General features: G+C 46.5%; 1 protein-coding gene across 1 annotated transcript in view; it reads right to left on the minus strand.

Moving 5' to 3' along the window:
- LOC115475794 (spidroin-1-like) overlaps positions 1–13,047 on the minus strand; it is a 106,609-nt gene that overhangs the window by 62,658 nt on the left and 30,904 nt on the right. The window contains exon 3 of the mRNA XM_030211791.1: positions 11,548–11,674. Within this exon, the coding sequence (XP_030067651.1) occupies positions 11,548–11,674 (127 nt within the window). The remainder of the gene's footprint in view (positions 1–11,547; positions 11,675–13,047) is intronic.

Genomic DNA, 13,047 nt, shown 5'->3' on the forward strand with positions numbered 1-13,047 from the left:
ACCTGCACCAGGACTTCTTCCCTGAACAGTGCTGCCCCTCAGTCTTGTTTCAGGCTGTGGACAGCCCATGAGTGGCGCTATCACTGCCCAGGTGAAGACTGCTGCCTAGCTCCTTGACTGCAGCAGACAGGATTTTAAGATGGGGGCAGGGGCCACTTCTGATGCACCTTGTTTAAATATGCCACTGGTTGCTGAACACAACCCAATATTCTCCCTTTCCCCAGTCTCTCCCCGTTTCTCATACCTCCCTCCCCAGCCTTCATCCAGAATCTCTCATGCCTCCCTCCCCAGCTTCATCCAGGTTCTCTCATGCCTTTCTCCCCAGCCTCTTCCCCAGTTTCTCTCATGCCCCCTCCCTCCCCAGAAGAGGCGTAGCCAGGTTTTGACATAAGGGGGAGCAAACTTTTGTCAATTAGGCTCTAGTCAGTGTCGGACAGGCGGCAGTGCCGGTATTGTTGCTCAGGTGTAGTGACTGTGGCCAGCAATGATTAACATAGGCTGCCTGCTGCATCCCACCTACAAGGAAACTGGAAGTTACATTAGGAGGCGGGAGGTAGCAGAGGTCCCGGGACCGGCCAGAGCAGGCAACCTGTCTTCTTAATTGCAAGTAAAATTATTCAAATTGTGGCCATCACCTCAGGAACACTCCTTCTATTAGTAGAAACTGTTTAAATCTGATGGGCTTTTGTTTGTTTGTGTGGAGGATGTGGAGCCCATTAGTCCTGAGCATTTTTATTTTTGGTGACAAGGGTCGCCTTTGGCTCCAGAGCCTACTTTCAAATAGAGCCAGACAGTTTATGAAATAACACAAAACCCTGCAAAAAGGCACTAAAGCCTATACAGAAAACTTATCACACCATATCAATCCTAATTCACCTATGAAAAGCTAGTACTATAAATATTACACAGAGCCCTAGAACACCAATATATCTACCATCTACTACTGGTAAAACAGAAGAAGTGAGACTGCTAAACAGTTCTACGCAGAAACTACTTGCCCACAAAATACCACACCTTGGTCACACACCAAATACAGAACAAGGGATCACAAATTAGAAATATAAAGATAAAAATTGAACTGGGAACCCCAAGAATTCAAACTAGGCATGTTCCACAACATAGGCGAAATGAAAACACAAGTATTTTCTCTTGTACTGAAAAAAAAAATTACAAAAGACATCCATGATGCACATTTCCCAAAGCTAAAATATTCCACCAAATAAATTCAAAATAAAACACTTTTTTCTACCTTTGTTGCCTGGGTATTTTATTTTTTCAAGCATGTTGGTCCCAGTTTCTTCTTTTCTGTTTTCCTGTCTGTCTTCTGCTCTCTTTCCAGTGGGTGTAGTCCATTTGTCCTTATTTTCCTCTTATCTTCTTCTGTTTCCTCACTTTATCTGTCTCTGACACATTTCTTTTCACTGTTTTCTGTCTCTCCCCTCAGATTTTATCTTCTCACTCTTCAGTCCTTCACCTATATTTCACTTATTATCAACTTTCCATATTCTCTCACCCCTACCTCTCCTGTCTCACTCCTTCCCTAGCCTCATATTCCCTTCTTTTTCACCCACTCCACATTATACAATTCTACCCTCTGTACTTACCATCCTCCTCTCACTCATCTCTCCTTGAGAACCTCCATTGTTCCACCATACCAACATCTCCCCTCCCTCTCCCTTCTTATTCTCTTGTAGCCCAGCATCTCCTTTTTTATTATTTATTTATTTATTGCATTTGTATCCCACATTTTCCCACCTTTTTGCGGGTTCAGTGTGGCTTACAATAGGAGTTAAATGTTGGAAATACAATTTGTTACATATTGGTCCCCCCAACCCTTCTCCACCACTATGGTCCAGTATTTCCCTATTCCCTCTCCCCTCCAACCCTACAGACCAGCAATTCCTTGTCCCCTCTCTACCCCTTTCCTCTTTATTGTGCCAGGAGACATGGCTACACAAATCCCCAATGCCATGTGCCTTCTAGGTTGTATAGACAGCAAACTGCACACAAGAAGTGAAAGCCTACTAAGTGTACACAATTCAGGAAGGAACCAAGCAATCAGGGTTTGTGTAGCTGCATCTCCTGTAGGTGCAGCATCATATTTCTCCCATTCTCTTACTCACTCTCTCCCTCCTCCTCCTCCTATGGTCCGCCATCTTCCTCTTCTCTTCCCGCTTTCCATCTTTATAAACACCAGGCTTCCCAAAGCAGATTACAATAGTTAACATAAAATTGAATCCATCAGGAAACAGGATATCCTCACTGAAATTTGGCTATCTGTATTATATAGAGCAGTGTAGAAAAATGATCACAAAATACAGAGTTTACTAGTGCTGTTTCTACCAGCTTCAATAATTTTTTAAGCTGTTTTAGTGATATTCAGTTGTTATTTCATGATATTTATGTCCAAAAACAGTGGATAATCTACTAGCCAAAAACAGCGGATAATCACAGAGCTGAGTTTTTCCCATTGTTTTGTGTTACCATGATATTTATGTCTACATATGGGAAGCTTTCAAATAAATTAAAAAGCTGACAAATAAGTAAAAAAATTAAAAAATATGTTTTGTTCTCTACCTTTTAAGGCACTGCCTATTCAACTAGACAGCTCAAATGTTTTATAGATGGACCATGCATAGGCAGTCCCTTATTTCTAATAATCAGTTTTTGCTACTGTTTTGGGTCAAAAGGCTAGATAGCCTCACCCTGACTCCTGTTTTATCTAACCTCCTTGACTTCAATCCCCCTGCCAGTCCAGCACCGTTTCCCCTCTCTCTCTCTCCACCACCATCAATCACCCTCCCCAAGTCCAGTACACTCTGTTTCCCTCTCTCCGTTGCCATCAATCCCCCACCCCGAGACCAGCACCCTCTGTTTCCCCTCTCTCTCTCCGTCGCCATCAATCACCCTCCCCGAGTCCGGAACCCTCAGTTTCCATTCTCTCCACCATCAATTACCCTCCCCGAGACCAGCACCCTGTTTCCCCTCTCTCCGCTATCAATCACCCTCCCCGAGACCAGCACCTTCTATTCCCCTCTCTCTCTCCCCCCACCCGCCGCCACCACCGGGACTGTCAAGCCTGCCTGCTCTGTTGAGCGGTCCCTGCAGCGATAACATGCTGCCTGAGCTGACATTGCATCCGCAGCAGCGCACCTCTGGCTTCACACGAGTACTTCCTGTTACGCGAGGGTGGGACATGCAGCAAGCAGAGGGAAGGATTGGACGCCAGCTCAAACAGGCAGCATGCGTGTTATTGCTGCAGCCAGGAGCAAACGTAGAAGAAGGAGCAGTTGGCTTCAATTGGGACTCCTCCGGGAGGTGCGAGGCTATGATGATACCGGCTGCACTCTTCCCATTGGCTGCACAGTGCACCTGGGCTGGCTCATATCATCTGCCACCGCGTTCTCGTCACTCTGAGATCTTTTTTTTTTAATTATATTAGCTTCGGGGTTGAGTCAAGCAGGGATACTTAGAGTGGCCATAAATTTTGAAAGTGCCTTGTGCGGTGCTGTACCGGTGGCGGCATATAGAGCTCCAAGTCTCTGTTGCATTCTGGGTTGAGTTTCAAAATGTTGGGGGTGCTTGAGCACCCACAGCACCCACGGAGTCGGCGCCTATGTGTATGGAACAAACACCCTTACTCATAATTTTATTGAGTTTAGCAAGAGCATTGAGTGGAAGAAATATCAGATTAGGATCTGTACACTTAGCCAGTGATGAAGATTCAGGAGTATTAACCAAAGGACCTGAGTGAATTAAGCAGGGCAAACTGTGAAGTTAGCTGGTGTTTGTTTGCTAATGTCTTAGGCCCTGCTACCAGTCTGCTGTTTAGGGTTGTGTAATATAACCTGCTCTGACACAATATATAATTGAAACCTCTCTATAAAGTCCTCAGCATGTAAAAAAAAAATTGGGCTTATTTTTGTGCTCGTTTTTGAACTGATATCACTTGTTTTATTCTTGTTTTTTAAGCAAAATGTGCTTGTTTTTCCATGACAACCTGGCGACAACAGGCACCCCGGCTGAGTGCTCCGAGTCAAGAAAAACACCCCTGAACTCCCCCAATTAATGCATACAAAAGCTCTAGGCTCAGAATAAAGGCTCCCCACCCAAGTACAAAACCCAGCCCCCACCCCAACGTGACTCAGTACCTTGTCCATATAACCCCAGTGAACCCTATCAAACGCTTTCTCAGCGTCTACCCCTAGTAAAAAGCTCCTTATATTATTTGCTTTAGCCGCATGGATTAAGTTGGTAAATTTACAGATATTATCTGCAGCCTGTCTTTTGGGGATAAACCCAACCTGGTCAGCATGTATTAAGTCAGGCAACAGCCCATTCAGATGGGTGGCTAACACTTTAGATATTATTTTAACATTAGTGTTTAACACCAAGATAGGCCGATATGATTGGCACATTGTTTTATCCTGTCCCTCCTTGGAAATAACTGTAATCCATTCTTCTAATATTATGGCAGGCAGGCAGGGCCTCCTCCCCCCACTGACTAGCACTGTTCATAACCTCTGCCAGTACAGGTGCTACCTCCCCAGAGAATGCCTTGTAGAATTCCAATGGATAGCCATCTAAATCCGGGGCTTTCCCCATTACCAGGGCTCTAATTGCCTTCTGTATTTCCTTAGGAGTAACATCCCTAATTATTTCTGTTGGTCTGCCTGAAGGCCAAGTAATTATCAATATTTGCCATCGAGATAAGCCCATCCCTAGTGTACAGTTTCCCAAGGTAGTCCCTAAATATGTGCTTTAACGTCCCAGCTTTATCCTTGATTTTGTCTATATGCTTGTCAACTCGGGTTCTATGCAATTTGGTGACCAACATCTTATGGGCCCTCCCTGTAAACTCATATCACTGTTGCATAACTCTCTCCATCTAGAAGGCCAGTTCATCTTGCTTAAGGGCCACCAGGAACAAAACAAGCCCCCTGGATCTCTGTCCAAAGAGCTCTATCTCTAGTCAGTTTCTGTTGATTCTCTAGATCTCCTATCCACTGTTCAAGCTGTAATTTAGCTTTCTCATGCTGTCTCTTACACTCCTTGATAAAGTACCCCCTGGAGACAGCCCTCATAGTGTCTCACACAATAGTGATCAAAGGGACAGAATATAAATTGTGTTCCAGATACTCTCGTAATACTTTTCCATAACCCTGAACAATAGCTTCATTCTGAAGCAACTGCATATTTAAAGTCCAATGTTTATCCCTGGCCTTCTCCCAGATTGCCTTTAAGTCAATCCAACAAGGGGATTAATCAGAAAGTGTAATATTGCCAATATCTACTCCCACTAAGTGTTCCCCAAGTGGCCAAAAAAGCAAACAGGATGCTAGGAATTATTATAAAGTCTCTATATCACTCCATGATGCGACCTCACTGTGAGTATTGTGTTCAATTCTAGTTGCTGTATTTCAAAAAATATAGCAAAATTAGAAAAGTTCAAAGAAGAGCGACCAAAATAATAGAGGGGATGGAACTTCTCCCATATGAGGAAAGGCTAAAGAGGTTAGGGCTCTTCAGCTTGGAAAAGAGACGGCTGAGGGAGGATATGATTGAGGTCTACAAAATACTGAGTCGAGCAGGTGGAGGTGAATCAATATTTCACTCATTTAAAAAGTACAAAAACACAGCGACACTCAATGAAATTGCATGGAAATACTTTAAAAACAAATAGGAGGAAATTTTTTTAACTCAAAGAATAGTTAAGCTCTGGAACTCTTGACAGAGGATGTGGTAATGGTGGTTAGCATATCTGGGTTTAAAGAAGGTTTGGACAAGTTCCTGGAGGAAACGTCCATAGTCTGTTATTGAGATGGGCATGGGGGAAGCCAAATCCTTGCCCTGGGATCAGTAGCATGGGCGTAGTTTGACTGTTTCATTTGGAGGGGGGGGGGGGGGGCAAAGGATGGGGCGGGGCATATTAGCATATTCATATAAATAGATGTATAGATATAGATATATAGATATAGATATACACAAATGAATATGCTAATATGGAAGAGAGAAAGAGCTGGCTTTTTGGGAATAATCATAATGAATATGTATGAGATATCTCATACATATTCATTATGGTTATTACCAAAAAAGCCAGCTTTCTCCCATCCTTCCATCTTTCCTCCTTACCCAGCACTCCCTCTTCCTCTCCAGGAGTATTTCCTGACCCCCTTTCCCATACCATGCCAGTGTTGACCTTAGAAATGCATAGGCTCTATATGTAGATCCTTCAAGAGGTAGTGTGTCATGATTTAGGCTCTGAAACCCTTTCTGATGTTTTGGTGCCACCTCAGTAAGGCCAACACACAATCTCTCCACTGCAAAACACTATACACAAACTTGTGTAGATCCTTCAAGAGGTAGTATGTCATGATTTAGGCTGTAAAACCCTTTCTGATGTTTTGGTGACACCTCAGTAAGGCCAATACTACTACTACTACTACTATTATTTAACATTTCTAAAGTGCTACTAGGGTTACGCAGCGCTGTACAATTTAACATAGAAGGACAGTCCCTGCTCAAAGAACCTACAATCTAATGGACAAATGTACAGTCAGTCAAGTAGGGGCAGTCAAAAATCTCTCCACTGCAAAACGCTATACTGTTAGGTCTTCAAAGCTGAAACTAGGTTTGTGAGCCCTTGGGCCACTGCCGAGGAGCGGCAGTGGCAGGCAAAACCACCCCACACCGGAGACTAGGCAGAACAGAACTGGAACCCCGGACTGGAGTTGCAGCAGAGGCAAACAGGCAGGAATAAGCAGAGCTTATATACCTGCGCTTGGCCGCTTTTCACTAGGAGTTGAGCTTCTGGCTGCAGGTGGCCGGCAGGACTTACTGGGCAAGGCAGGACTGGATACCCACTAGGCTGAACCAGGACTGAGGGTCAGAGGGGAGAGGAACCTACAGGGGCAGCAGGGCAAGGAAGGGAAATCTAAAGGGCAGGACTGAAAGCTGCAAGCAGCCACTAGAACAGGGAACCAAAACAAAAGACAGAACTGAAAGCTGCCAGGTAGCCACTAAACAAGAAACACAGAGAACCCAGAACAAGACACAGTAAATACAAACAAGAGTCAGTACAAACAAAAGTCAGTACAAGCTAAACTACACATAAACTAAACAGAATCAGGCAAGGAACTAGAACAGGAATCAAACTAGGCTGAAGTGCAAAAAGCACCAACATACCAGGGCCTTAGGCGATGCAAAGGCAAAGGCAGAGAGTTTCCAAATGGCTAATAAGCCCAGCAGCAACTGAGGCTCACTGCAGCAATCATCAGACCACTATGGGAGCTGTGCAGAGTCAAACAAGATAGACAAATCCAGCAGCGTGGAAGATCCGGGCTGGACTGGGCTAGTCTGGAATGGGTGATAGTCCATAGCAGCCACTGGTTCTGGCCACCAGAGGCCGAGGTGAGCACAGACGTAATAGTATCTCCCTCTCAAGGCCCCCCCAACCTCCACGGGGAATTCAGGTCTCCATGGGTAACAATGGTGAAATCTACAGAGGAGCCTCAAAACATGACCAGGGGTAGCTTGGCTGGAGCTTGAACAAGGCTCTTGACTGGAACCCGGACTTGCTTCAGGACTGGACCTCGCCTCTTGGCTGGAACTCGGCTTGGACTCAACAGCTTGGCTGGAACTGGTGCTCAGTATAGACGCAGCAGCTTGGCTGGAACTGGAACTCAGACTCGGAGTGGACTCAGCATCATCCTGGCTGGCACTCAAACTCGGCAAAGGCTCGGCTAGGAGTGCCACTTGAATAGGAATCAAAGGCTCAGTTAGAAGCTCCACTAGAACTGGAATCGGAGGCTCGGTTCCAAGTGCGACTCAGACTGGATTCCGAGGCTTGAGTGGGAGCGCCGCTTGACCTGAGATTGGAGGCTCGGTTCGAAGCACCACCTGGATTGGATTCAGAGGCTCGGTCAGAAGCGTCACTCGGACTGGACTCCGAGGCTTGAGTGGGAGCGCCACTTAACCTGGGATTGGAAGCTCGGTTCGAAGCACCACCCGGACTGGAATCGGAGGCTCGGTCCGAAGCATCACTCTGACTGGACTCCGAGGCTTGAGTGAAAGCGCCACTTGAACTGGGATTGGAGACTCAGTCAGAAGCGTCACTCGGACAGGACTCAGAGCTTGGCTGGAGCTGGAACTTAGCATGGACTCAGCGGCTTGACTGGAGCTGGAACTCGGCTTGGACTCTGGAACAACGCGGCTGAGAGCGTCCCTCAGGATGGACTGATGGTACGCCTGGACCTCGGGATTCGCATTACGCTTTCTTTCGATGGCAGCTTCCCGAGTATCCCGCAGAGCGGGGTCGGAGACAAGTAGGTGGCGATATTCCCAAAGCGGGGTCCTAGGCAGAAACTGGGTTTTCCACGAGCCCAAGCTGCCAGATATGCTTCCTCTCTGCTGAAGCTTCAGGCAGTTTCTTCAAGAGTGGATCAGACAAAAGTTTTCCACGATACTCCTCCAGGGTCATGTGAAGATCAGGAACAATAATCAAGCCAGACCCGAACTTCACAAGGGAAACAAGAGTAGAGGTTCTAGTCCGGAGGCCCAGCAGGAAGGGTGATCGTGCCGAGCTCATGGCCTTTGCATACTGTTATGTTTTCAAAGCTGAAACTAAGTTTGTGAGCCCTTGGGCCACTGCTGAGGAGCGGCAGTGGCAGGCAAAACCACCCCACACCAGAGACTAGGCAGAACAGAACTGGAACCCCGGACTGGAGTTGCAGCAGAGACAAACAGGCAGGAATAAGCAGAGCAGGCACCCTTAAACTACACCTGCGCTTGGACGCTTTTCACCAGGAGTTGAGCTTCTGGCTGCAGGTGGCCGGCAGGAGTTACTGGGCAAGGCAAGACTGGATACCCACTAGGCTGAACCAGGACTAAGGGTCAGAGGGGAGAGGAACCTACAGGGGCAGCAGGGCAAGGAAGGGAAATCTAAAGGGCAGGACTGAAAGCTGCAAGCAGCCACTAGAACAGGGAACCAAAACACTGAAAACAAAAGACAGAACTGAAAGCTGCCAGGTAGCCACTAAACAAGAAACACAGAGAACCCAGAACAAGACACAGTAAATACAAACAAGAGTCAAGACTAGGACAGTACAAGCTAAGCTACACATAAACTAAACAGAATCAGGCAAGGAACTAGAACAGGAATCAAACTAGGCTGAAGTGCAACAAGCACCAACAAACCAGGGCCTTAGGCGATGCAAAGGCAGAGAGTTTCCAAATGGCTAATAAGCCCAGCAGCAATTGAGGCTCACTGCAGCAATCATCAGACCACTACGGGAGCTGTGCAGGGTCAAACAAGACAGACAAATCTGGCAGCCTGGAACATCCGGACTGGACTGAGCTAAAGTCTGGAACGGGAGATAGTCCATATCAGCCACCGCTTCTGGCCACCAGAGGGCGAGGTGAGCACAGACGTAACATATACACAAACATATGCAAAGACACACTCATAGCCTTACCAAATCATGACAGCACTAATTCCAAGGACAGGACGAGCTACAACCTTATGCGTGGAAAGGCAGAACTGAAACTACACTAGGTTCTAAAACACCAATACACGTGAAAAAAAAAGAAAAAAAATGACTGCAAATACTACACGCTAGCAGAATACTGCACCTTGATCACACATGAAAAACACATGACACAAGGAACTAGAAATCAAAAAAAATGAAGGCAAAATACTGAACTGGAAAGTTACCTCAAGAAGTCAGTCTCGGCATGCAGCAATACTAGAGAAATTGAAATTTACATGCAAAATATCACAGATGCACATTTCCAAAAGCTGACATATTCCAATTAATACATTCTGAATAAAATACTTTTTTCTACCTTTGTTGTCTGAGCATTTAGTTTTCTAATCACTTTGGTCCCAGTGTCTTCTGTTTTATGCAGTGTCTTCTTTCCATTTGATATTTTTTCTCTCACCATGTCCACCATCCTCCTGTGTCCTTATGCACCCTGTCTACCATCTGTAGCCCTGTCTCTATCCTTTCTCCAGTTTCAGCATCTGCCCTCAAAGTGTTCTGATTCAGCCCTTAAATTCAGCAGTTTCTCCTCCATCCATATCCAGCATTTCTCCTCACTCCCCTCCCCTCATGTGCATCTACTTCCTCTGTCTTCCCTCCCCTCCATCCATGTCCAGCATTTCTCCTCTCTCCCTTCTCCTCCATCCATGTGCATCTCCTTCCTTTGTCTTTCCTTCCCTCCATCCTTGTCCAACATTTCTCCTCTCTTCCCTGCGTTTCACTCCATGCATGTCCAGTGATTTCTCCTCTCTCCCCTGCCCTCCCCTCCCAACCATGTCCAGTGATTCTCCTCTGCCCTCCCCTCCAATCCATGTCCAGTGACTTCCCCAGCCCCCCTTTTCAGTCCCCGAGTTCAGTTCCAACCCAGCCCCTCCTTCCTGCCCTCAGCTTCCCAACAGCCCTCCTCTCCGTTCCTGCCGCCCTGTGATTCAACCTTTTATTTTAAGTCGCAGCGACGGCACTGGAAAAAGTACAGAGTGATAGGGGGCTCGCCTCCAGCCTCTCTCTTCCCTATCAGTGTCCCGCCCTCGCGGAAAGAGGAAAAACATCATCAGAGGAAGGCGGGACATTGAGAGGGAAGGGAAAGGCTGGAGGAGAGCTCGCTGTCACGCTGTGCTGTTTCCAGTGCCGTCACTGTGACAAAATAAAAGGTTGAATCGCAGGGTAGCAGGAATGGAGAGGAGGGCTGTCGGGGAGCTGACGGGGAGGAAGGAGGGGGCGAGAGCTGCCTGCAGTTGGGTTGCGCTGGCCCTGCATTTGGGGGGGGGGGCAATGCCCCCCGCCCCCCCCCCCCCAAACTACGCCCATGTGCTACTAATTGGGTTTCCGCCAGGTACTTGTGACCTGGATTGGCCACTGCTGGAAGCAGGGTACTGGGCTAGATGAATCATTGGTCTGACCCAGTATGGCTATTCTTATGAAGATGACCCAGACTTTTGGGAAGGAAATTTGGACTTACACAGATTGGAGAGAAAGTACTACCCAGAGAAGTTTCTCTTCAAAGCTTTGAGAGTCAAGAAGTGTTACTACAGAGCAGCCGTGTAGTCAATCCTTGGTTTTCAGGCATGCGTGTGGGGCAGACCTCCACCGCACATACTCAGGGGCCCAGTGCAGCAGAAGGCAGCAGCCCAGTGAAAGCTCTAGCAACAGCCTTGCCATTGCCACAGGTGGAACAGGGCTTCTGAGGGTGGTGCAGACAGTGCCACAATTTTGGGAGGAAGGCATGAACACAAATTAGGAGGGCCCAGGCTCCCAAGAAATCCCCCCCCTCCCTTCTGTGGTTACATATGGTTCTGATGTAACTGACTATATTCATGACTGGCCTTGGTTGGACTTTGATTTTTCTCTTTCCTCTTGGATTTGGATGGGGAGGGAGAGCTAGATATCTGCTGGCCGTGATAGAATTTAAATGAATGTTTGAAACTACTCAACACAATGGGTATCTTTTGATGATGTGATCATCTCAGATTGTCACAGCCACTAAAGGTACTGAAGAGGTAAAATTTACCATGCCAGTCTTGAACATCAAGTCTTCCAAAGTGCTTCCTGAAATATACTCCAGGTGGAGATGCCACTTGTCTCCATATCTCTTTGGTTTTCCAAGCAACTTCACAATGTTTTTGTGGTTTAATTGACTGTAGTAGAAAAGAAATAGAGAGATATTTATTTTAGCAGCTTATGAGTGCAGAAGAGCCACAGATCAGATTCAATCATAGAGTTCCTGTATTTCAATATTTTACACTGAGGTGCTTTGTATGCTATCCCCTGACTATCATATTCTCCTGGATGTGAGTGTGTTGTTGTTGGGTTTTTTTTTTTTTTTTGGGTGGGGGGGGGGGGGTGTAGGGTAGCTGACTAATTCAGTTTGTACTACTACTGATATTCTGGACTCCCTTCATGAGAAACCCCATTGAGGAAGGGGCAGTATTGGGTCTGGTACTTAGAAATGGAGAAAGCATTTCTAATGTCCAAGTAGGGGCCTATCTGAGCACTAGCGATCATCGGATGGTGTGGATTGACTCAACGACTCAGGCAGAGGAATCACACAAAAATCTAGTTCTTGGACTTATAAAATATCAACTTTGGTGAGAAGGGGAAACACCTCAACATAAAAGAAAAAAAAACTATAAATCAAGGTCATTAGACTAATGCCAGAGATGAGGTGACACATTATTGTGACTTAAAGTTTAAGAGGCCCAAGTTTCAAATTATTGGACATTGAACATACTTATTAATCAGTCAGCAGCGATCAGCATGTTATTAAATGCTGACCATCACCAGCTAAGTTAGACCCGGCTATTCAATGTTGGACCATATCTGGCATGGAAATTTAATATCTTGGCCTGATTGGATAGCTGCTGGCCCCCTGAACTTATGTGGGTCCCAGCTGAATATCGAATGGGGCCCACAGAAGTGCCTATTAAATTTTTCTCATGATGCCTCCCGCTAATGTAGTCCCCCATCCCATCACCAGGCACCCACTGAACAAGAATCCCCCAGAGATCAGGCCCTCCCCCTTATTATAACCCTGTGAGGGTGTTTATAGAACACTGCCCCGCACCCTTAAGAATAGTCCCTCTCTAACCAGCCTAGGCCACTTTAAGAGCACTGATCCTGTCACGTTCGTGACCGTTTCCTTGTCTGTGCTCACCTCGCCCCCTGGTGGCCAGAACCGGTGGCTGCTATGAACTGTCACCCATTCCAGACTTCAGCCCAGTCCGGTCCAGATCTTCCAGGCTGCCAAACTTGCTTCTCTTGTTTGTGCCTGAACAGCACCCCTAGCTGCCTTGTGATTCCTGCAGCTGAACTTCAGCAGCTGATGGGCTTTATTAACCACCTGGAAGCTTCTGTGTTTGCCTTTGCATCGTCTAAGGTCCCTGGTTCATTGGTGCTTTGTTGCACTCCTGCCTAGTCTGGTTTCTTGTATAGTTCCTTGTCTGTTTCTAGTTAGTCTGTGTGTAGTTTAGCTTAGGTTTATTGCTTATTTCTTAGTCTTGTTTCTGGTTTG

Source organism: Microcaecilia unicolor, chromosome 8 (genome assembly GCF_901765095.1).
Source record: "Microcaecilia unicolor chromosome 8, aMicUni1.1, whole genome shotgun sequence".
Taxonomy (NCBI): Eukaryota; Metazoa; Chordata; class Amphibia; order Gymnophiona; family Siphonopidae; genus Microcaecilia; species Microcaecilia unicolor.